Source organism: Otolemur garnettii, unplaced genomic scaffold (genome assembly GCF_000181295.1).
Source record: "Otolemur garnettii isolate 467f Iridium unplaced genomic scaffold, OtoGar3 scaffold00070, whole genome shotgun sequence".
Classification (NCBI taxonomy): Eukaryota; Metazoa; Chordata; class Mammalia; order Primates; family Galagidae; genus Otolemur; species Otolemur garnettii.
This window is the reverse complement of record NW_003852465.1, coordinates 1,439,816-1,465,613: the sequence shown is the minus strand read 5'-3', so window position 1 is coordinate 1,465,613 and position 25,798 is coordinate 1,439,816. Positions and strand designations below refer to the sequence as shown.

At 40.1% G+C, this 25,798-nt stretch overlaps 1 protein-coding gene across 1 annotated transcript in view; it reads left to right on the top strand.

Annotated features, from left to right (window-relative positions):
- Nucleotides 1–25,798, top strand: part of SLC2A13 (solute carrier family 2 member 13) — a 349,721-nt gene that overhangs the window by 76,743 nt on the left and 247,180 nt on the right. The window contains exon 3 of the mRNA XM_003793533.2: nt 3,131–3,339. Within this exon, the coding sequence (XP_003793581.1) occupies nt 3,131–3,339 (209 nt within the window). The remainder of the gene's footprint in view (nt 1–3,130; nt 3,340–25,798) is intronic.

Below are 25,798 nucleotides of genomic sequence, written 5' to 3'. Positions count from 1 at the left end.
TTAGCTGGGCGTATAGAGACCCTGTTCTTTTAGTCTTATCCTGAAATTTTTATCAGGCCCACAGCAAAGCAATCTCTTGCTTATCTTTCTTATTCTCCAGTCTCCCACGTCATCAGAGGAATAGTTTTGCCTCAGATTGGTTCTTCCTGCTGAAAATTTAGGTGGGTGGTAGAGCCAGAAGGGACAAGTTCACAGTGACTTGAGTTTAGGGATGTGCGACTTTATTTTGCTGAGTATCCTCCGTCCTAGGAACTGACTGAATTATTTCACTTAATTCTCCCGGCAGTCTTGGGAAATAGACACTGTCACCTGTGTGTTGAAATGTTAAGTAACTTGACCAGGTTCTTGGGGTTAGCATGCCCAGAGCAGGTGCCACCCTTATCTATTCTATCAGACACCACAGCTACATTTGAACTGTGTGTTAGATTTCTAGAAAGACATGAAAATTATCCATATCAAAATACTTCTATCATGAAAGGTGACTACAATATCAGAAGGAAAGTAAGCTCTCATTTTACTTTTAGAGGACGAGTACAAGGATATAAATGCATAAACATTTTTTTCTTGACTCTTCTCTGTAAAGAAGCTTTAATATCCTTAAAAACTGGCAGCAGAATGTGAATCCCCCTTCTCCGCCTTAATATTATATACAGGGTACTGTGTAGTACATTTCCGACATAGAGTTCGGGTGCTAAAAGTTTTCAAAAGGCTAGGGGACTAACGTTTCTGTCTTCTGAAGTTCACGTAAGCGACAGAGGCTAATATGTATGTCTGTATTTCTCTTGTCTTCTCTCCTCGTCCTTACCCTTCTCTTTTCTTCCTTAAGTTTCATAAAAATATTGTATCTTGGGTTTTCATAACAAGGAGTGAAGTGCAAAGTATGATGTGAACATCTTTGGGCCTGAAAAAGATTGATTTACATTCTCTACTCATTTCAAGTGTTGTTTTGAAGTATTCTCTGCAGCCCTTTAATTGTAATTCATGATCTTTCTTTGAAGATGAAACCTAAGGCTTTATCCTCAGGACTTTTCAAATTTATCTCCTAACCTAGTATAAATTTAGTGTCTATTTTCCCCCTCCCATTTTTCTTTTAAGTAATTGTCCATAGAAGATAACCATCTCTGAAATTCTTCAAGAGATTTCAGATGGAAATTTTATTCATCCAGATAAAAAATTAAATAACAGATTTGGTTACAAATTAATAGATCTTAAGAAGGAAGGGCATTTGTGGGAACTGATCTCTCTAGCTCTCATCTGAAAACTCTTCCAGAAGAGAAGGTCTGGTTATATCTAGAATAATGGTCTGATTGGAAGGAATTAATATGCACGTAGGTTTGCAGAGCTAAATGATTCAGAAAGGTCGCCACATAAAATATTGCTATATGTGTCTGAAGCGCACTTATTTTCTGTTTAGTTAATACAGAAGGTTTAGATACATAGCTGTTTTCATATCATTTGATAAAACACTTACCAAATGCCAGTTGTGTGTAAAGATACTTTACTAGGTTCTGTGCCAAATACAAGGTTAAGTGTTATGCAATCGATTGGGACAGGTGAGTAATTTATTATAATTATAACACAACATACAGTGATATACATTGAGATTATAAAACTGTGGGTGAGCGGAGAAGAAGTGATTATGTGTTGGTGCAGTCATCACAACCCGTGGGCTAAAGTATAAAGCACTTCTAATAAGATTTCTTTTAATACTACACGCCAAGTGATTCATTTAATCAGTCATTCATAAATGCTCTATTTACTTTCTAAGTCTTAGTTAATTTTTCCATTTCCATAAGTAGTTTTCGTTTGTACTTTCAAGTAGGAGATATTCTTACCACTCATGTAACAATTGCATTTTTTTTTCTTCTGGAATTAAAATGAAATTGCCTGGAACATAGTAGACTTACTTCATAAGCTACATCTTTGGAACCTTTAAGGCTACTATACTTAGAGTTCAGCATAGCTTAAAAGGTAGAGTACCTATGAAAAGTATGGTGAGTCAGGTGAATTTTCATTGACTTATAAATATCCTATATAGCTTCTTACAGAAAAGGAACTGGCCCTCTGAGCTCTATTATTAGACTCTACCTTAGAATAGACCCAGGGAACTTGGGTCAACAGAGAACATCCAGTTGTCCTAGATTCATAGAAGTTTCCATTTGAAAGAGACCTTGAGGCTTTCCTCATTTAACCCCTCAGTTCAAGGACATTGAGACTTAGAAATGATAGAAGATGTTAGGAGATCAGTTTGTGATCTTTATACAGTAGACCTTCTGTAAGTTGGCCACCAAAGGGACTGTAACAACCTGGCCAACCTACAGAGGTAGTCAACATTAGGCCTGCTGTACCACATGTACCTATGGTGCATGTCCGGTCTAGGAAAATTAGGTCAATTTAGGGAGGTGTCAACTATGGAGGTTCTCCTGTACTTTGGAGAGATCTTGGAATTGATAGATTCGTGTTACTATTTTTGTTATTTCTCTTATGAATTTAAAATGATATCTTCATTTGCTATTTTGAATCTCTCCAGCCATTAAGAATAGTGATATAAACAAGATAACAGATAACTTGAAACAACATGAGTGGCTTTTTATATTTGTAGTTATTTTGATTCAGATTATTTGCACCTGACTCGATCTGCTTTTCTGTAGACCCCCACTGCTCGGTTAATGATGGTGAACATGATGATCGATAGCAAAATGAAGTAGGAAAATGTGACCAAACAAATCTGAGCACTTACTTAATGAAAAGTATGTCTTTGAAGCAGATACCAGGTTTTTTTTTTAATCATAAGTCAGTTTTATATTGTAAAAAACAGAATTATATGTATTAGTATCAAATAGGGATGATCATTATGTTTTTCCTGAATTACATTGGGTTCAGAATGTGTATACAGAATTCTTGTGACTTTGGTCCATTCTTTCTTGTTATAGTTTGTGTGAGAGAAGTAATCATATTTTTTCCCATTGTCAATTTTTATGGTAACACAAAAATACCATTTATTTCTGATGACACAAGCCCACACACATAATAAAAAGAAACTAACTCCGACTAATGGAAGTGTGTGGCGAGCACATACTTGGGGTCGGTGAGGCCAAATTTTACAAGGACTCTGGATCTCTCCTTGCAGGTACATGTTGGGACTTGCGGCAATTCCAGCCGTCATACAGTTTCTTGGCTTTCTCTTTCTGCCTGAAAGTCCTCGATGGCTTATTCAGAAGGGACAAACTCAGAAGGCCCGAAGAATTTTATCTCAGATGCGCGGTAACCAGACCATCGATGAGGAATATGATAGCATCAAAAACAACATTGAAGAAGAGGAAAAAGAGGTTGGCTCAGGTATGTGGATTTCTGATGTACACGAATTTTTAGAGCTTTCATTTAGAAGTTATATTTTTAGCACTATTGCTGATCGATGTAATGGTTTATGCAGGTAACCAAACCAAGATATTTTAATTTTGAAAGTAATATAAAATGGAAAAAAAACCAAACCCATATTACTACTGTCCAAACTGTAGTGTATTTGGTTTTGTATTTTTATAGTCTTTTGTTCTTTCTGAATTAGATATACTTGACGTTGTCATCTTCATATTATATATATGAGCTTATTTTTGGAGTATGTACATGTATTCATATATGAAAGCCTTAGATATGTAATTACATATGTATTATTGACCTTCCATATTAATTTAATAAATCATAATGTGAACTCTTGTCAACATTTATAACCTTAGTAAAAAATGTAAATGCCTTCTTTACATGTGTTGCCTTAATTTTCACACTAAAGTTTATAAAGAATCACGAACACCTTCATGTACTAGTTTGGGGATGATTTTGTGTTTCCTTCTTTTCATTAAAATGTTTAACCACATATTTAATTCAGAATTTCACCACATCAGAAAACAAAAATAAGAAAGTTCCCGGTCAGTTTAAGTTGATGAATTTCTTTGGGGGGAAGAAATCATGTACAGATTCACAAAAAAGTCGGAGGCAGGATCTGTACTCTTGGCAGTCTGATTGGGTGATTTACAGGAAGGAGGTGACAGGAAAAGGCTGAAATTTTAAAATATTTTTTGCAACAGCGACAGCCTGCTCAGTTCATGTTTCCCAAATGGTCTCACGTTCTCTTGACCTCCCTTCTGCCTGTGTGTTAATCGGTAGCTCAGTTGGAGATGCTGATTCATGTCGGCCAAATCATTTTTTGTACCTGAACATATCCAAACACATGTACACCCCCTTCTTGGTGCTTTTCAGGTGCAAGTGTTATAAGCCTCGTCCATTTACCTCCTTCTCCTGTTTTTGGTGGAGATGAACGTGGCTGCCTTCATGAAACAACAGAACACTCTGCAGACGTTGTTCCTGTTAGCTGCACGTGGTGTGACTTGACCTTACCTACGTGCACAGTAACATATGACACTCTGACCTTCCTGCCTGAACCAAAGCCCCAACTACCTGTCAGCTCATTCTGCGTGAAGGTCATTTTTATTTTAACATTTTTCAAGCATTATTGGATGTTTGGCCATATCAACATTTCCAGAGTAATATTAGGACAAAGATGAAGGACAATTTTGCTTCAACAAAATAATTTACTTTTACTGAGTTCAACAGTGTGTTAAACTTTTTTTAAAAATGCTATTTTAAAACAGCTTCTTAAATGACAAAAATAACTTCTTCTTTTACACTTGTTAAGTTCCTCCTCTTCTCAGTAGCTTGAACGGAATGTGAATTTGCTCTTATAATAGTCAGTGTGCTTTGAAATTCATGTGCTAATAATTCATGTGTGAGTGGAAAACTTTTCAGAGGATTAGAAAAATTATATTAAATGCTGTTTAGAAACCATTTTAATTAATTTATGTAAAGGATAAGGCAGTTTAATAAAAAGAAGTCATTCTTGTATAGGGGAAAGGGTATTACTGATTTTACTACACAGTGTTAAGCACATATAATTTGTGCTGCTTCAAAGTATGTTTGACTAGTCTGGCCTAGCAGTTATTGACAGTGTACTCTGCTTTTTATGTTTTTGACTATTAGTTTTATAACTAATAGTTTTTGACTCGCAGTTTTATGACTGTTTGGAACGTGTAATCGAATGAATTTTTTAGGAATCTGCGGCACGTAGGATTGTAGTTACCTACATGTGCTATCAGAAGTCTTCGTAAGCTAAATAAGGCTCGCCACATTTCTCTATTTCCCAGTTTTTATATACATTTGGCACAGATTTTAAAAAATACTTTAATGTGGCTTGGTGCAGTGGCTCACATCTGAATTCCTAGCACTCTGGCAGGCTGAGGCACAGGGACTGCTTGAGGCCAGGAGTTCAAGACCAACCTGAGCACAAGTGAGACACTGTCTGTACCCAAAATAGGAAAAATTAGCTGGTGTGACTAGACCTTACCTGTGTCAGGTTTTGTGCCTGCAGTCTCAGCTACTCAGGAGGCTGAGGCAGGAGGATTGCCTGAGCCCAGGAGTTTGAGGTTGCCGTGACATATGATGACACTGCTGCACTCTAGCCTGGGGCCACAGAGTTAGACTCTGTCTCAACAAAAAAGTATAATATTAGCCATAGAATTTTAATAACATTTGTCTAATGAGTAGGTATGTATTCTAAACTTTAGAACCAGTGGGATTAATAATTTTTCATTTTTGGATTTGCATTATTTGAAGTACTATCATCTGCTTAATTTAAAAGCTAAACTCATGTTCTTTTAAAAAGGACACAGTTAAGAGCATTATGGTATGAATGCATGCAGACAGATTTGCCAGTATCGCATGGCACCAGGGATTTGGGACCTCACTCTTATGATTAAGAAATTTGACCATAGTCGGGTGGGGGAATGAGGGACAGAGAGAAGGGAGGAGGGGGGAGGGGGGTGTCATGGCATATGGGACACCTCCTGGGAGGGCGGGACACAACTATAAGAGGGACTTTACCTAACAAATTTAAACAGTGTAAGCTAATTCTTTGTACCCCCAATGCACCTGAAACAATAGAATAAACAGATAAATAAAAATAACGCTAGAAAAAAATAATATAATAGGAAACTTGACCATAGTAAAACATGGTCTGCAGAAATAAGAATTTTATATCAGCATTGTAATGCCCGGGAGCATTATGAACTGTGCCAGTTCAGTTGGAAAACAGAGACCAGTGCAGGGACTTATATTAACAAACCTGCATGGTCTCAGCCCTCCTCAAGAATGACAGGCTAGGCTTGGCACCCCTGGTCCGTTGGTTATGGCGCCAGCCACATACACTGAGGCTGGTGGGTTGAAACCCGGCTCGGGCCAGCTAAACAACAATAACAACTGCAACAATTTTAAAAATGCTGACTTTACCCAGTTATGTACTGCTATAAGAAACTCACTTTAGTCTCGGTGCCCATAGCACAGTGGTTATGGTGCCAGCCACATACACCGAGGCTGGTGGGTTTGAACCCAGCCTGGGGCAGATAAACAATAATGACAACTACAACAAAAAAAATAGCCGGGCGTTGTGGCAGGCACCTGTGGTCCCAGCTACTTGGGAGGCTGAGACAAGAGAATTGCTTGAGCCCAAGAGTTTGAGGTTACCATAAGCTGTGATGCCATGGCACTCTACCAAGGGCGACATACTGAGACTCTGTCTCAGAAAAAGAAAAGAATGATAGACTAGGTGAACAAATGCACATGAAGAAATAGTTAACTTCAAGCTAATAAGAATGTTCTCACCCAGAAAAGATGAGTCAGCCATTGTGTTGGAGGATTGGGGAATGGCTTGTTAATCTGACCATGGATCCTGAGGAGAGGGATTTTGACCCATGACGTCAGCCCTGGGAACTGTGGTCAGTGGAGTGCAGCTGTCTGGAGGGAAGGTCCTTGACCTAAGCTCCACAAATGGTTCGCCTGTTCCAGGAGATTAGAAAGCAGTTATTTAAGACACCTGATTTCTTACAAGGAGGAACGCCTTCTTAGACATGGTGGCTTAGGTACCATTACTGTTGAACCTGCATGTTAAATGGCTTGGAGTCCAGATCAGTAAACCTTGTCTTGTCTGGGAATTTCCCAGTGGATTTATGACTTGTGGCTGTCAGTGGTTCTTGCTTATGCCAGCCTTCTCTTTTCACAGATTGTTTATTTCTTTGGTCACTTGAGTGTAAACTTGTTCTCTTGGAGGAAAATTGGCATAGCTACTGAAATATGTCTTAGCTTCCTTAATTTATTCTTTGGATAGGTGAGATGCCAGTCCATAGGGCATTTACTAAAACCACACTTTATGTCATGAGTATGGCAGTCACCCTGTCCGTGTCAGCAGCAGGCTGGGGCTTCCAGGCCACACCACGCTGTGGAATGGGATCGGGTGGTGGTGGAATCCCATCTCTTCTGCCCACAGCGTTGGATGTATCAGACTCCTTAGCACGGCATAGAGCGTCTTCTGTGTTTCCTCCACTGTAGTCGTCAAAACAACAACAAACAGGCAGTTCACGGGGAAAGCAGCAAACATTCGGTCTCCACGTGTGCTCAACACTATTTATACGTCCTGTAGGAATAATAAAGCGAGACTAGAAGAAACAACAGGTTGGTTTGGAAAGCTCCCTGGTGTGGGAGACGGGGAGTTGGACGACTATTCCTGACTCAACCCCAAGCTCGCGATTCTAAGAGGATCTGGAGAGAACTGTTGGGCTTCAGTTTCTTTTTAGGTTTGTAAGAAAAGAAGAGCCAGATTATAATAGCTCCAAGTGCTGACTTTTTTTTTTTTTTAAGAATTTTAAAAGTCTGCTTTCTCTTTATTTCTGAATGCTGTGCAGCACCCTTTCATTCAAAAGTACTGAGTGACGTTCGGTAGAAGCGGAGATGCCGCAATGAATGAGGCTTTGTTCCCTTCTGATAGGAGGAGACACACACATGATGAAAGAGTCAGTACTTACCACGTAACTACAAAATGTGGCAATGGCTTTGAAAAACAATACATAGGTTAACACAGTACTTACTGAGGGACTAAAGAGGGGTGACTTTCAATGGGACAGTTAGGAAAACCTCTCTGGAGAGGTGAACGTGGAAGGCAGAAGGAATCAGCAGTACAGAGATAAGAAGGAGGAGTGTTCCAGGCAGAGCGAGCAAGAGTGTGAATTTGTTTGTATTACAAAGTGTTGTAACCTGTAAAGACCAGGTTATATTTTTTGAACGTTTTGATAATAGTTGTAAAGTGTACATGAACCAGATTTTGAAGACACTGCAGTAAGAATTAACTGCACATCTTACTCAGGTCACCATGCCTAAGCTTTAAGTGACTGGGACACAATTACTCGTCTAAGTCCTGAAAGCACATCCGAATGCGAGGTAATATCAGCACCCTTCCCATCATCTTGTTGTATCTCTTTTATGTTTTGTTTCCCCAGTTTACTTCATAGATGTGCAATAGTCAAGACTTACGTATTCAGCGGAGGTAGGATCCTGAGAGAGTGCCAGGCAATTACTTAAGGCAGTGATCAGCAAACTTTTTTTACTTAACTTCAAAGTTGAGTGAGAGCGGAGGCCCTGTGGGGCCTCACTATCTTAGCAGGAGGCAGCTGCAGTAAGCTCAAAATTCATTGGCGTTTTTCTGCCTTTTCCTAGCAATTAACCAAAGTTTGCATTCTGTTCCATAATATAACTGCTTTAACTAGACTCCAAAAATGTTTTTTTTTTTTTCTGAAATAGCTGAAGTGTTAATTTATGTTGGTTTTAAGGAAGGCAATACATACATCATCGTGTATATCCCTTGGAATATTTATTCCTCAGTTTTACAGACATGTACCTAAAGAGTCTGGAGTTCTCCTCTTGGGCAGATTCAATAGCCAAGGTAATAAATGGAGGGTCTGCCCCTGTTGGTATAGATGAATCATCATGTCTTAATTTACTGAACATGAGGGTCGGCGCCTATAGCTCAACCGGCTAAGGCGCCAGCCACGTACACCTAAGGTGGCGGGTTCGAATCCCCAGCCCGGACCCGCCAAACAACAATGATGGCTGCAACCAAAAAAATAGCCGGGCGTTGTGGCGGGCGCCTGTGGTCCCAGCTACTTGGGAGGCAGAGGCAGGAGACTCGCTTGAGCCCAGGAATTGGAGGTTGCTGTGAGCTGTAATGCCATGGCACTCTGCCTAGGGGGACAGCTTGAGGCTCTGTCTCAAAAAAAAAAAAAAAAAAAAAAAAAAAATTTACTGAACATGTAGGAGGTCACAGTGTCTTTCTCAGGAGCTTTAGTTTGTAACAGTTAGTAATTGTCTCCCACAACAATGAAAGTAAAGCCAACCAGCAAAAGAGGAAGAATTCTTCTGCAGGCAGCCTTAGGGAAGAATCTAGAAATAAGAATTGTGTATTCATATACTTTATAGCCAGAGGTGTCCAACCTTATTTCTCCTCTGCTGTAGGTTGGAAGAAGAGTTGCCTTGAGCCACACATTAAATACAAGAACACTAATGAAAACTGATCAGCACACAAAGTCCATGCATACTTTTCATGATATCTGACACCACAGAAAAGCAAAAAAAGTCATCAGAAAATCAGCACGCGACCCACGGGCCACAGGTTGGACAGCCCTGCTTTGTACTATGTTGCTTGACAGTGCACATTTAACTTGTTCACTCTCTGATCCTGCACCAGCGAACAGGTGTGTTCTGGGATGAAGTGTAAGGACAGCAAGGGCTGCTGCCACCACCTTAGCAGAGGAGCCCTCTCAGGCAGGCTTAGGGAAGGGCTCAGATAAGGCTCCACTCCACTACCCCTCTCCACCCTGGACTCTGCTGGTGAGGCAGGATCACTGAAAGGAAGGCGTGAGCAAAGAAGGCTTTTTCATTCCTGAGAAACATGCACATACATGGTGGTGTTAAACCACCACGGAAAGCAGCAGCAGTGTATTCAGGGAGAAGGAGGTGGTCAGGACAGAATCAGTAGGACATCAGAGGAACGAGGGGAGGAGGGCAGGAAAGACGCTGACCGCAGACCCTGGGACAGTGGAACACAAGAAGCCTTTTACAAATCTGTCTATTGGTAATAAGGTTCAATCTAGGAAAATTAACAATGTTTATGTGCTTTTTTCCCCCTTAAAAAAAATAGCTTTTTTGTGAATACCATGTTAAAAAATTATAACTATGTTTAATTATACGTTAAACATTTCTTATAGCTGGGCCAGTGTAGTTGTTCACACCTATAATCCCAGCACTCTGGGAGGCTCAGGCGAGGAATTGCTTGAGCTCAGGAATTCAAGATCAGCCTGAGCAAGAGCAAGACCCCCATCTCTACTAAAAACAGAAAAACAACAGCCAGGCATTGTGGCAGGAGCCTGTCTGTAGTCCCAGCTACTTGGGAGGCTGAGGCCAGAGGATCACTTGAGGCCAGAGGATCACTTGACCCCAAAAGTTTGAGGTTTCTGTGAGCTAGGATGCCACAGCACACTTCCCAGCTCAACAGAATGAGACTCTGTCTTAAAAAAAAAAAAAATTCTTAAAGCTAATATTGCCTAAATCCACTTAGATCATAGATCCTGCTAAAGTAGACTTAGTGACTAGAAGAATGCCAGCCAGAAAGTTGGCCCTGTCCTTTGGTCACTAAGATTGAGGCCATACTCTTTCCTCTTTTTTTTTTAAATACTGTTTCAAGTTGGAATTAAACCCAGGTCCACTGGTTGCTAGTCACCATGTTGGGCATGCAGGTTACCTGTGTGGTGTGTAATCCATGCAAAAATATGCAAACCAGTATATTAATGTTCCCAGGGAATGAACTCGGTTGTCTGAGCCACTGCTTGCTCTGTACTATGCCTTTGACTGGGAGTTTAATCTCTAGTCAGGAAAGCAAGAATGTGGTAAGGAAGGGAATTTTTTCATGATCCTCCTGTGAGTTCATTTGAAAAACATGATGTGAGTCACCTCCAGCTCTTTGGGGCTCCCGTCTGTTATGTCCAGGAAGGGACAGCTCCATCTCTGGCTTTTCTTTTCCTCCAGTAATTTTGCAATTTGGTTGTTAGGTGTTGTGCTACCTTCTCATAAGTCATTTTATTTTTCTTTGGATTGATACTGCCTCTGGCCATTTCAGCAAATCGCATTCTGCAGGGAGGTCAGAGAGGGTAAATATTTATATATTTTGATAGAAATTCTTCTGTATGATTCTTTAGAAATCCAATCCCAGTGTAAGGACATTGCATTTAAATGCTCACTGCAGTTGGCATCTGGGGCGCTTAGAGGAAAGTAGCCATTCCCAGTGATATTTTTGATAGTTTGCTTATATTTTTTTCATGTGGTGGTAGTAGAGTGTTGTCTGACCCTCATGATGTTTGTGTATGTTGTTTACTGGGTGAAATTGAAATGGATACTGATAAATTGTTTCGTGGCAAGGCAGCTCACAGTTTTCTGGATATTGGTAAAGAAAACATTTCTATAACTAAGGGTTTAGAGGTTGCTGCAAAATTGCAGAAATTGTCTAATACGAGGCTGTTATACGTATCTCAGGCGAGAAGATAGATTAAGACAAAAGGCCATGTAAAAATTTCCTTTAATTCTTTATCCCCAGGTTAATAAGCAGCAGGATGATGGACCGGCACCTGTGGCTCAGTGGGTAGGGCGCTGGCCCCATATACTGAGGGTGGCAGGTTCCAACCCAGCCCCGGCCAAACTGCAGCAAAAAAATAGCCGAGTGTTGTGGCAGGCACCTGTAGTCCTAGCTACTTGGGAGGCTGAGGCAAGAGAACCTAAGCCCAAGAGCTGGAGGTTGCTGTGAGCTGTGACGCCATGGCACTCTACTGAGGGCGACAAAGTGAGACTCTGTCTTAAAAAAAAAAAAAATTATACACAGACAACTCTATTCAGTGTTTAGTGAAACTTATTTCCTTAGGCATGCTGACTCATTTAAAAGAGACTATTTCATTCAATATGCCTTTAAATAAAGGTTGCCATCGATTTCTAAACCTCAGAAGACTTTCAAAATCTGAAGCAGCATTGGAATAGTTCTCGGACTTTGCATTAAAATGTCACTGACTCCCCTGTTAAGTGGGGATAAAGAGTGGCACAGAGATTTTCCACTCAGTGTACTCCCGGGAGAACAAAACACTTTTCAGATTACTTATAGGCTTTCAAGCCATTTCCCTTGATTTATTGAAAATCCACATGGTCTTAGTAAGTAGATAGGTAATCCTTCAAAGGTCTGAATTTCTGTTTTCTTGCTAAGATGTACTTAAATCCATATCTCATTAAAAAAAAATCTATGCTGGAAGAATTTTGACGGCGTGAAAGACATTTTCCACAACTCATTGTGAGGCTCCCATTGTTTTCTAATGCCTCGTATTTAATACAATTAAATGGGAGGGGGTGGACACCTACAGAGTAGACATTTCACAAAGAATATAGAATTCCTGAGTTGTTGCTTTGGGGTAGTTCATCTCCACCTTAACATTAAACTCATCATTCAGTACCTGTGATGGTATGCATTGCAAATAAAATCCTAGGCTGGAGATTTTTTCCTCTAGATATGACAAATTGCTGTGCCCTTTAGGGTTACCTAGTCTCTGGAAGAAGTTAGAGGAAGATCCTGAAGAAAACCTTTTTTTTTCCCACTTCCATGGGGAAGGCACGTGAGCTGTTCTGTACTGTTGGGGCGGTTCAGTGGTAACAGGACAGTTCCAGTGATGATGGTCTCTAGAATGAGAATATGAAGGGCCATGTCATGGACTATTTGAAGAAAGTTGCCTCCTCACAGATGTCGGAAGAGATCTTGAATGTTTCTCAAAAATCAAAGAAGCCATGCTCAATTATTTTTCTTGTATTTTAAGCTGGGTTTGTACTGGGGAGGAAGAAGGGTCCAATTCCATTAGCTCCATTAGTTTTCTCCTGTTACCACTTTACCTGAGACCCTCTGAACTCTCTGGTCCGTATCCGACCTCGCCACAGATGCACATTTCACGTAACTTACTCACTAACGCTGGTATTCCTTGGAATGGTGTAGCCTTCGATAAGGAGGCATGTACCTGAAAGGACAGAGTGAGGAGGGAAGTGTTAGGTTTATGAGGCTGGAACTGTAATCACTTTCTGTATAGATGTCGCACAGTTCCAGTATAGTTTTTTTCCCTGAAATTTTCAAGGTCCTCCCTCGAAACTGACTCCCTTTGAGTATCTCTTAGAATAAAATATGCCATTAAAATATTATTTTAGAGAACTGACAATAACCGTTTCTTCCAAAGGAGGGATGAGGTGAACAACTTTACACAAAAGACCTTTTACCGTCCTGTATTAACAGTTATTATTTGTATCTGAATAATACTAGAGTAAAAATACGAATGAGAATTTCTTTTTTACTAAATTCCCATTTCTGTAAATGTTACCCACATACAAATACATGTTCTCACTCTCTCACTCTTTAAACAATCCTGAAGAATAGACATTATGATCCCTAGTGTACTGAGAACATGCAGGGCTGGGACGGAGCCTCTGGGGAGTAGGGGAGACCGGAGCTCAGGACCTGGGCCCCTGGCTGCCGCTCACCGCTTCCTTGTTGCTCCTGGCCGGCTGGCCCTGCTGTCTTGCCACGTCTGTGCTGTGGTGTCGGGATGTAAATACTGAAACCAAAGGAAGTTAGGTGTGGTCTCTGCTCTTAAGGAGCACAGAACCTATCAAATGCATTTAAGAATCTATTTTTTTTTTTTAAAGAAACATAAAAAAAACCCAAGAAAGTAGCCTTCAGAGTCAGTTGACAAAATAACTGAGATTCCACCTTGAGACTGTTTCCCATCTGTTTCCTGTTCTCCATTCGTGCAGTCATTGGCTGGGTGAGGCCCCTGGTGCTTGTCCTCTCCGCCTGGTAGTAGTGTCTTCAGCTGCTCTCCCTGCTTCCAGGATCTTCCTCTCCCCGCTTTCCCCACGGCCTCACCCTTGCAGCACACCGATGGAACCCTGTCCCTCTCCTCTGCAGAAACATGTTCCTTAACTTGTTAGTAAACTTCCTTTACCATCTCATTTTAATTCATCTTTCCAGATTTATGTCAATAGAGCCCAGACTCCATCATCAGATCAAGAGAGAAAGGAAGAAATCCGTAACATTTCCGAGTGCCTCCTGACTCGGAGGGTGTGAGGGGAATGGAGTGGGTTGTACCTGGGGAGGTAGGGTGGCGCTGGGATGCACGCTGAGATGGTTCACATTCCCTGAGCTTCACTGTTAAGCAGTGAACTCTGCAAAGAAAGTGTAATCATTGTCTCACATAAAGTCCTCATATTAAGTTTGAGAAACAGGAACATGAGGAGTTTTCCGAGTGCTACCAAGGCCTTTGAGTGCCTTTGGGTGCTATTATTCAGTAGCACATTTAACACAATTCAGTATTTTTTTGAAAAGCTGGAATAGAAGTGCTTAAGCATCTCTGCCTGCTTAGTCCATCAGGTACTGGTGTTATGTTTATTGTGTTGTATAAGAGCAGCAACTCTGTAAATTAGGAGAAAATCATATTTCATCTCAAAGAACAAACTAATGAGAAGGTTGTAACACTGATGTTTTGATTGTACCTCTGGTATGGTAGGTTCGGGTTGTTCTCTTTGTGGGTGGTAAGGCAATAATTTTGCTACTTTAGCGAAGAGGTTGGCAAACTTTTACCATAAAGGGCCAGATGGTAAACACTTGGCATTGTGGCCGGTGGTCTCCGTGGTAAATACTCATCTTGCTGTTGTAGCCATAGATAATATATAAAGAAATAGTGTGGCCTTGTTCCAGTAAATCATGAAGCTTATTACTTTGTATCTGTTGTCTTTTATTACTTATAAAAACAGGAAACCAGCCAGATGGGGCTGGTGGGCTATAGTTTGCTGACTCTTTTAGTTAACTATTAAATATGTTTGTCTTTGTCAGTTTCCTCAGTTTTTACTTTCACGACTAATTTGAGGACGCTGCTGACTTTTGTTTTTCTTGTGCTCCTTAAACGTGTGCATTGAAGCCTGTTTAGTGTGGGGTTTCCTAGTGGGTGTGTCTCCTCTGATTTCTGCCTGGGCGTGAAGCTGTACCGTTGTGTGGTGAACCCGCAAGGGGTGTTACAGAGAAGCCTCCGGGTAATGGAAGCAATGACTTTTATGAGACCACTGCTCGCAGCGTCTTGCTTCTTAAAGGCTGGGCCACAGTCATTTCTGCATGTGTCACAGCCTAACACGTCTGTCTAAGCACACGGTGTCACATTTGATGGAATGAGGCTCCAAGAGACACCACGGTTTTGCAGAGGGAGCTGAGTCTCTGGTCATCCGAGGCTATGGCTGGCTGCCCTGTCAAAACGGCTTGACACAGAAACAGAAATCTTAGCTGCCTTTCCTTGGATTACAGTCAAAGCCAGATGATAGCCTTTGTGAAAGTGAAAGTACACTAAGCAGTCAAGGAGATGATTTTATTTGGGCTCTTTATTCTAGAAGGGAGAATAGTGAGGAACTTCTCAAAGAGGGAGAAATAGGTAGACAAGGGAGCCAGAAGGAAGGTAGACGTGAGTCTTTTCCCAAAGCTTGAGTGACAGGTGCCCGCCTGCCCTCCCTGGGCACTCAGGCTGCATCTCTGCACAGTCAGAATTCCAGTGCTGCGTCCCCGCCTCCTCCAGCAACTTAGCCTGCTTTATCCTGTGTCTTCACCACCAGATCTAGTCACTGCCTGACGTTAACAAGGTACTTCATATAGGTTTCTCTGACTCATGGGGCAGAGGAATATAGTGATGTCTGATCCTTGACTCCTGAGATTCAGAGGAGAAAGGAGAGTTTTTACAACACGTAAAGTGCTTCTTTCTGTATTAGTCATCCTGAAGCCCTGAGGAAGTGTGGTCGATGAGAAAAAGACGTAAGCCACTGTGTGGTGATTATTTTTGAATGTCCCTGTTTCCAGCAGTAGATGTGTATGTTTAGAATCTCACTGTGGATTTTTTACAAAAAGTGTTTGGAATGTGTCTGTATAGTAGGAGTTATTATTACTATCTCCCAGGTGCTGGGACGTTGGGCCCAATGAAAAAATGTATTTTTTGAGGTCAAATATTTACAAGCACAGTGAAATTTCAAATGTGAAAGTTTTAAAACTTCATGTGATTTGTTGTTAGAATTAATTTTAATGCAGACCCCTGTTAACGTCTGAGTCTGGGAAGTATCACTTACCATTAGGCTTTCATCAGTAATTATGGAGACTAGATTGTAACTTAGACGAGGCCCTTCGGAGTATGTTCGTGTCAAGATATGGTAGAATCTTGCCCTCCCCTATAAAAGGTGAGCCTGTGAAGTCGGAGTATATTTTCACAAGCTATGACTAGAGTGGTTTCAGCGCTCCTGAGACAAATGACCACCCTGACCGTAGACTTGTAGTCGGAATGTTAGATGTGAAATTTGGTGTTTATGTTGTTTCTGCTATTCTCATTGGCTAGTTTAGATATACACACCTTGAGAAGTAATTGGAAACATCCATTACTCAAAAACATTCTGTGAAGGAGCACAGACGATAAAGGAATATACGACCCATCAAGATGCAGCAAGTGTGCTGGAGAAAGGTCTGGTGCTCTGGGGAGAGAGTGTTGGGAGCCTCGGAGTTAGAAGGGTGAGGAGGGTCATTCTGACCAGGGACACCCTGAGCAGAGACCTGAGGAGCTGAGCATGACTGCGGAAAGGACATTCCAGGGAGACGCGCAGGGGAAGATCTTGGAAGTGAAGTTTGCTTGGTCTGCTCAGGGAAGCCGGAGTGACTGCCCTTGAGCCCAGGAGTGGGAATAAGGAAGGAGGGGGAGCAGGAAATGAGTTTTGAGAAGCAGGTGGAGGCCACGTCATGGAAATGGTCTCCATTACTTAAATAATTATTCACCATAATATCCCCAGGGGCTAGGTAAAGTTCCTGGCATTAGGTAATAATTTATAATTATTTGATGAGGCATTTAATTTTGAAAGGATACATTAATCAAGAGACTTTGGGGATTGTGTTTCTGTTCTGGAAACACAACTCAAGGTAACTTAAATATAAAAGAGGGAGTCTGTTTAGCATATGTAAGTTAATAGCTCATAGTTCCTTCTGGCGCTAACAGTATCTCAGATGTGTCTGTAGGAGTGTGCACGTGTATGAGTACCTTGACTTTATTCTCAGTGCGGCCTCTCTTCCTGCTGGCAGAGGTGACAATTAGCAGTTCCAGTTGTGCATTAACTTGGTAACGCTGTGGAACTCCAGCACTGTCCTCCTGATATCCCTCAGAATTTCAGAGTACGGCTCTTACTGGCCTTCTCCTTCGTGAGCCCAGCCCTGAACCAGTCACCCTGACCAGGCTTTGCTGCTCATGAGTGATACCAGTGCCAAACAACGTGAACTGAGAATAGGGAAGGGTGGCCCTCCAATGTGTACATGTGGAAGGATAGCAAAGAGAATCCTGAATTACGTGGGACCCAGAAATATGTTTGCCTTTGGTTTTAGTCTACGGGAAGATTGGTCCTGAGCAGCTCTGCCTGCCCACTGAACCCCTCAGGGAGGCTGCCTGAGACCTAATTATGGAGGGGATCTTGGTGCTAGTGACTCGCTCTGAGAAGGGATTCCATTATCAGGGTATTTTACAATGAAACTGTGAGCAACTTATTTAGAAAGGTGCGTTTTCAACATCAGAGTCACCTCCGTTATTAAGAATAAAGAAAGGCCCAGAACACACGCTCCAGGAAAACAGCAGGTCTGAGTCTTGTCTGTCACTCTCTAGGAGTTTAGGACTGAACTTGAACATATTATACTAATATCTAATAAACGGCAGCCGAGGAGCTGAGGCAGAAAGGCAACTTTCATTGTTGGGTTGAAGCATTAGCTTTCTTTTAAATCTTAATGCAAATTGTCGCTGCAGCTCATGTACTAATTAGCTGTGTTCCTTCAATTATATCAAATAACCTTTTGAGACTTCAGTTTCTCCAACTGTGAATAAAAAGAGACTCCATGCTTCATGTTATGGCATGGTTTAGGGATCTTTTTTTTTTTTTTTTAATGTTTCTTTATTCCTCGTAGGTTATCCACACACACACCCTTAGGTTTTCTGTCCAAGAGGGTACTGTGTTTCAATACCTCTGTCCTGGTGCTGGCTCCTGCTCAAAAATCTTATGACGCTCAGTATTTGTGTATTACTTTCAATAAATGTTAATTTTAGAGAACACGTGTATTATCATTCTTTAAATGAAGAGATTATTCCACTGACATATTTAACCTAAGGGTTTAGGTATTATTAACTCCTCCCAAAATGACAGCTATCAGTGACAGAGAAATAAAAGACCTGAATGTTGAAAGCAAAACATTGTCGAATGCTTTATGTTGAATCAACGAAGACCTAAGTGAATGGAAAGACAGCCACAAGATGACAATACTTCCCAAACGATCTACAGATTGAATACAATCTTTTTGAAAATTATAGCTTCCTTTTTGGCAGAAATTAACAAGTTCATAAATTTCATATTAAAATGCAAAAAACAACCCCTCAGAAGAATCAAAACCATCTTGAAAAGAACAAACTTGGAGAATTTATACTTAATGTGAAAAATTCATTACAAAGTTATAATAATAAAAGCAGTGTGACACTGACATTAAGGTAGATTTCTATTCCCCATAGAATAGAAATGGGAGTCCAGAAATAAATGTGTAAATTCATAGTTAATTGATCCTTAAAAGTGCTAAGACCGTTCAATAGGGAAGGAATAGTGTTTTCAAAAGATGGCATAGGATTGGCTATCCTGTATTTAAAAAAAAAAATTGGACCCTTACCTTACACCGTATACAGAAATTAACTTAAAAATTTGATCACAGTTGGGCACAGTGGCACATATCTTTAGTCTTAGCTAATAGGCAGGTAGGTTCAAATGGAAGGATCACTAGAGTCCAGGAGTTTGAGCCCAGCCCAGACAGCATAGCAAGACTCTGTCTCTAAATAAAAAAAATAAAAAAAAAATACAAGTAAAAAGAAAAATTGATAAAAAACCTACACATAAGTGCTAAAGCTAAGATATTCCTAGAAGAAAACATGGGGAAAATCCTCAAGACATTGGATTTGGCAGAGATTTCTTGGATATGATACCAAAAGCACAGGCAACAGAAGAAAAATTAGACACACTTGACGTCATTAATATTTAAAATTTTACATGTTAAAGGACACTATCAAAAAATAAAGTGGAAAAGACAGTCAACAATGGAAGAAAATATCGTCAAATCACACACAGACCTAGTATCCAGAATAGATAGTGCTTACACCCGAACAATAAAAAGGCAAACTACCCAATTAAAAAATGGGCAAAGGATTTGAGTAGACATTTTCCCAAGAAGATGCACAGATGGCCAATAAGCACGTGGAAAGATGCCTGCCATCAGTAGTCTGTAGGGAAATTCAAATCAAAACCGTAATAAGATACCACTTCACACAACTAGGACAACTGTAATTTAAAAAGTGAAAAATAACAAGAATTGGCGTGAGCGTAGAGAAGTTGGAACCCTCATGCACTGCTAGTGAGAGTGTAAAGTGGCTCATTTGCTGTGGGAAAACAGTCTGGCAGTTCCTCAAAAATTGAAGCGGCAAGTTACCATCTGACCCCCGAGTTCCACTCCTAGATACATCCTCAAGAGAATGAAGAGCGTCTGTCCACAGAAAAACATACCAGTGTTGTCATAGCCGCATTATTCATAGCCCACAAAAAAGAAATCATCCGAATGTCCATCTACTCAGGAGTGGATAAATAAAATGGGGTTTGTTAATACTACGTTTTGAACTATTGCTCAGCCATAATCAATAGTGAAATAATGATGTGGGCTGCAGCATGGATGCATTTCTCTAATGATTAGGGATGTGAGCATTTTTCATGTGTCAGCCATTCGTCTGTCTTCTTTGGAGAAGGTTCTGTCCCTGTCTCTTGCCAAAAAATGGGATTGTTTGCTGCTCTCTTGTTGATTAGTTTGAGCTTTCTGCAGATCCTGGTCACCATCCCTTTGTCAGATACCGTCTTCATCCAAATGCCAATCATCTGAAGCCCATCTGTTTGCTTTCCCTGTGTGCCTTAGCTGTGCAGAAGCTTTGTAGCTGGATCATGTCCCATTCATTTATATTTTGATGTTGCTGCAAGAGCCGGTGGGGTCTTCTTCATAAAATCTTTCCCCAGACTGATACCATCAAGAGTTTTTTCCACACTTTCTTCTAGAGTTTTTATCATTTCATGTCTCCAATTTAAATCTTTTATCCAGCATGAGTCCATTTTTGTAAGTGGTAAGAGCTGTGTGTCCAGTTTTGGTCTTTTACATGTAAAGACTCATCAATCTGTGAGTCTTACTGAAAAATGTTTTCTCTTGAGTGGGCTAGTCAAGGCTACTCTTCTAATATTGAGTGCCTAGATAATAATAAATTATAGATATTTAATAGATTTATATATAATGTGAGAAAAAGCCCTTTTAAGGATTCCCTCATATATTTTATTACTTGTTAAATTATATCAGCAATATAGACATTTGCCTAGAAGAGGCATATTTAATTTAGAGTCTTGGAGTATATACTGTTATCTTTATTCAGTGGTTTTAGAAAATCACCTTTCCCAAGACACAGTCATTTACATAAAATTTTTGTTTATCATAATGATCTCTGAGATAAAAATTAGCCGGATTCAATACATAGTATATCATTATAATATTATTCTTAATTTGTATATGAAGGTGATAATTTAGAAATTATCTTTTATAAACTGAGATGAGTCTTGACACTTGATTTTATTTATTAGTTTTTTGAATTTGTTACTTTAATAAAATTAATATTAATTAAAAATACTAAAATAGCTCCCAAGTAGGAAATCCATGTTTAAAAAATGCCTTTAAGAACACTAGTAAAACCCCCAAAACCCATATTTACAAAGGAGTGAATGAGAACTGATCTTTGAAAAGGAATAATCATTAACAACATTGTTATGTTACAATAGGTATCTTTCATTTGTGCCTATATTAAACAATCACTGTTGAATGTTTCAGAGTGTTTGATTTTGCTAAAGTCTGTTTTAAGAGTGAAGGAAGAAACAGAGGACTGTACATGTGAACTTTTTAATTGAGGACTTTTATCTCATCTTTGGCAAGAGAAGTGGCATAATAACTAGTTTATACCTATAAAATCTTTAGTGTAAAAGCAGAATTCCTTTGCTGAGAATAATTTCTCCTTTTTGTGTTCAAACTTTTGAAACGAGCAATAGTGATAGTTTTAAAATTTTGTCCATGAATTCTTCAAAATTAGTTCCTGGAGGAGAGACCTGTTGGACTCTTGTCACCAACAGACCTTGTACCAATCTGGGCCTTGGCAATACCAATAAGGTACCTTCAAATGGGACAGTTTATGGAGAGTTCAATAAAAGAAGTATTTCTGAGGGGCTGATTAGATATAAGAAGGGAAGTTGCAAAGGGGCGTGCAGAACCCTGCATCTAGTAGAAGTGAATGGGAGAGTACTTTGTCCAATCAGAAGAACTGCATGGGAAGGGTTTTGGGTCCGTGGCTGGAGGGGTACAGCAGAGTGTAGTGACCTTCAGAGAAGCATCTCAGGGAATAAATATCTCTCTGTACCTCTGATCTGCTGCCACTGACCTTAGCCAAACCCAACCAGAAACCAGAGGCAGAAGAGTCCATCCAGGCAGCTCATGTAAATTATTCAAATGGATTTTTTTTTTTAATGGAATTCAGGTATCTTTTCTCTCAACTTGAAGTTCTAGTGCACTACTCTGCTGTAAGTCTGAGAACCTTTACTTTTTGACAACAGGGATAAATCAGTGGGGGGAGGCTAGAGATCTTTATAGCTATGAAGAGTTTTGCATTTTGCACTTAACTACCTTAGTTAGCAGCCTGCCCCATACATTAGTTTGGTGAGTTTTGCTCATCTCTGGGCCAGACATACATATTCATCTGTTATTTGATGCATGTTTGGGGAGCATTTAATTACATGTATTAAATGTCTTGTGGTGTACAAAGTTTTTAAAAACAAAGACTCCTACCTCCAGGAGCCTTTATAATATACTAGTTAAGGTCAACAAATACTTAAACAAGGAACCCGAAGTTGATGCTGTATAATGTTTGAGTATAGGTATGTTCTAGAGATATTTGCATGTACTTTCCCCCTTATTTCTCTTGAAATGATGTGGTTTGGTTTCATACGAGTCTTCTCAACTGCTACCTGTGTGACCAGGGATAAGTTATCTTTCTCCCCAGTTTCTTAGTTTCTTCGGTTGTAAAATCAGGTGCTGAGTCTCCTCCTCATCATAGTCAGGAGTGGATGGGGGGCAGTAAAGTGCCCGCATAGGGCCACACATAGGAATAGCTCTTTAAAGGTGAATCTCCAAAAAAGATGGAGACTTTCCATTTTTCATATTAACCTGGACGGCGTTGACGGACATTGTTCTTAGTAAAGTATCACAAGAATGGACAAGCAAGGATCTAGTCTACTCAATACTAATGGGAAATCAATAGATGAGCAACTGTGTGCTCACAAGAGACAAAAACAATTACATTCAAGTGTGGGCGCTGCAGGAAGGGAGGGAGATTGGTGTGCTCGCACCTGATGGGCACAACGTAAGGGTGTACAGCGCACGCCCTGCGTCAAGGGCTCGGACTTCACCTAATAAACACAAGCAGGACAACCTAATGATTTACACCTCATATTAATCTGAAATTATAAAAGAAAGTGAATCTCTCATCCTTTGTTTTATACATTAGTGAAGTAAGCCCCAAAGGAAATTATAATGAAGTTATTTTCATTATACAAAGTATATATATAGCATATGAGTGGGTTATTCCACCATTATAGGTTTAGGATAGTGGTTCTTATATAACCTCGTGGGATCAGCTTTGCAGAAAGACAGATGTGAGTAGGTCCACAGCCTGGCTGTGAGGCTGTGTGACAGGGTGAGTTACTTCACACCTAGGAACAGATTGCTTGGGTTTTAATTGCAGCTGTGCAACTTTAGGCAATTTACATCACCTTGTTGCTTCCGTTTCCTCTCCTGTGACATGGAGACAGTTCTATCTGTCTCAAAGAATTATTTTGAAGATTGAATGATTTAACGTGTAAATCTGTGAGAATAGTGAATGACATGTTATAAACTCTGTACAAATATTTGTTCCATGGTATTTCTTGAGTGCCTCCAGCAGCCTAGACAGGGAAGAGAGTGACGTACAAGATTTCTTACTCTTAAGGAGCATAATCCGCCCCGTTCCTACTGTATTATAAATTTTGGACTTCACTCAGCCTTTGTGGAAAATAGTTTAGTTTTACCTAGGATGTTTATTTATTTATTTTTGATCATTTAGTAAAACCACTTGATGATTTGGGCTACTTTCTCTGCAACTGTTTTTTTTTGGAAAGGTATCCTCTGTATGTATCTTTTGATTATACAGGGTGGCCATAAAGTTTGTGTGCAGTTTTAAACTGCACACTATTTTAAATTGCATGTGAACTTTATGACCCCTGTATAGATTAAGAATTTTTCCTTTTTATCATAGCCGCCACTGCCTATCTTGTTCGTGTCTCCTGTCCAAAGAGTTATAGAAATATTTTTGGTGGGGACTTTTCTTACCAACGCACTTGAACTCAGAAGCTGGAAAGCACAGAGTTAGAAGTGACATCGTCTGTGAGACATTTCCCAGTGAAGGCCTCCAACAGCACTGTCATTCATGCTATCTCTGACAGGGGGACTCTGGCCCTTTCCATTCTGGGATAGTAAAATCGGATAATAAACACTTATTGGGGGCAGCACCTATGGTTCAAAGGGGTAGGGTGCTGGCCCCATAAGCCAGAGGTGGTGAGTTCAAACCCAGCCCTGGCCAAAAACTGCAAAAAAAAAAAAGAAAACAAAAAAGAAAAAACCCTCGTTGGGGAGTTTGTAATTTGTTATTTTGAACAGTACTGAACCAGTGTAATAATCAATTACTTATGTTTCAAAGCAAGATTATCTGTGATGTAATCATTGACAATGATTTACATGTGGAAGAATGTTGAAAAAGAAAGAGGCAAACCAATAAAAAGACTCAGGTAGGTCGTGGTGGTCTTTTAGCAAGTAAGACCGAACTGATTATATTAAGCAGCTAGATTTTCGGTTTCATTGTGGTTGCATACATTCAATAGGAAAATGAAAACATCACATCTTTATGCAAGCAGCACATTCAGACATTTTATAATAAATGGTGTATCTCCCTTGATCATTCTGGAAGCAATGCGAATTTCTACACCTGGATTTAAAACACTTGCCAATTGGCAAGAATAATGGAGAGAGTTAATCCAGTGCCAGAAATAATTTTGAGAAGAGTATCTGTTTTCAGATGGCGAAGAACATCATTATTATCTTCTCTAGCAGTCCAAGACAGCAGACAGATGCTACTCATAAAAAATTATAAAATCCTCATGGTTCTTTCTAGGGAAGCACTAGTTACTTCATGGTCCTATAATTTGAACTGTCAATCTAATTGGGGAGGTTTATAAAAATTTAAATGAGAAGTTAATTCCCTGTTATGTACAATAATTTTTGCTAGGTATAGACAATATTAATTAAAAATTTAATGAAGAAAAATTAGAAACCTGAAATAGTAAAACCTCTTGGCTTCTGAGATGTAACATCTACATGTCGCTGTCAGTTTTATGGAAAGAGTGCTGGGACCCCCAGGTTGTAACTCCCATCACCAGGTGGCCATCAAAGCCTGGCTTCATGGATATGTGACGTCTGCAGCTGCCCATGGCCCTGCACTTAGAAAGGTCCTCCTGCCCTTAGTTGAATACTTTGCTGTCTCTATTCCGAGAGTCTTAATTTGTGAGCAAAGGACCTGCATTTTCATTTTGCCCCTGAGCCCTAAAAATTATGTAGCCAGTCTGGCTGTTAACAGTTTACATGGATGAATTTCAGATCTGGCAGCAAAGATCCTGGATAGATCCACAAATATGAAATTCTGTGAGTCTCCACAAGAAGGACCCCACAAAGTTTGCCGGACACTGAAGGCTTCCAATCTACCCTAACTCAGAGGTTCTGTCAGGAGCGATTTTGCCCCCTAGTGGACATTTAGCAATGTCTGGAGACATTTTTTGTTGTTATTGGCACAGCTCAGCGAATGAACAGTACTGTTGGCATCTGGGGTCTAGTAGGATGTTTAATCTTAAATGCACAGAACAGCTCCTACAACATAGAACCTTTTGGCCCAAAATGTCAACCTCAGTGACTTGGTAATGATCCAGGGACGTTACCCACTGACTTCTAGCCTGAATCTTAGATATTTCTTACCACATGCAGACCGAGGAATGAATGTGGTGAGTAGTAAATGTAATTTAACATTTGCACGAGGTGCCGTACACACAGATGCTCTACTTAGACCCTGCACAGTTGACACTTAGAATTAACTGGTAGGCCCTAGACTCTCATAAAACTTCTCTCTAAAACAAGCCACATTCACAGTTGGCAGATGACTTTCCAGGACACTCTGGCACTTGTGATGGAGTCTGTTGGGCTGTTGATTTACTAAGTCATTGGCATCCCCCTGCCAGATCTGTTTGTACCATTGTGCTGGTTGCTGTTATTATGTAATACAGTCAACTAGTACAGAAATTCAGAGAAAGAAAAACACTGAGGAAAAAAAGACTTCAGTGAAAATGTAAGTTGAATGGTTTACAAAACTTAGTGAAGATGTCCCCAAAGAATATGACTCTTAAATTAACTGTGGACAAGGTGACTCTAAAAGGTTTATGAGAAAATCATTAAATTATATTCTATGTTGAATATGTTTAACTGTCTTAAATTTTCACTGTTCTTTTTTTTTTTTTTTTGGAGACAGAACCTCAAGCTGTCCCCCTGGGTAGAGTG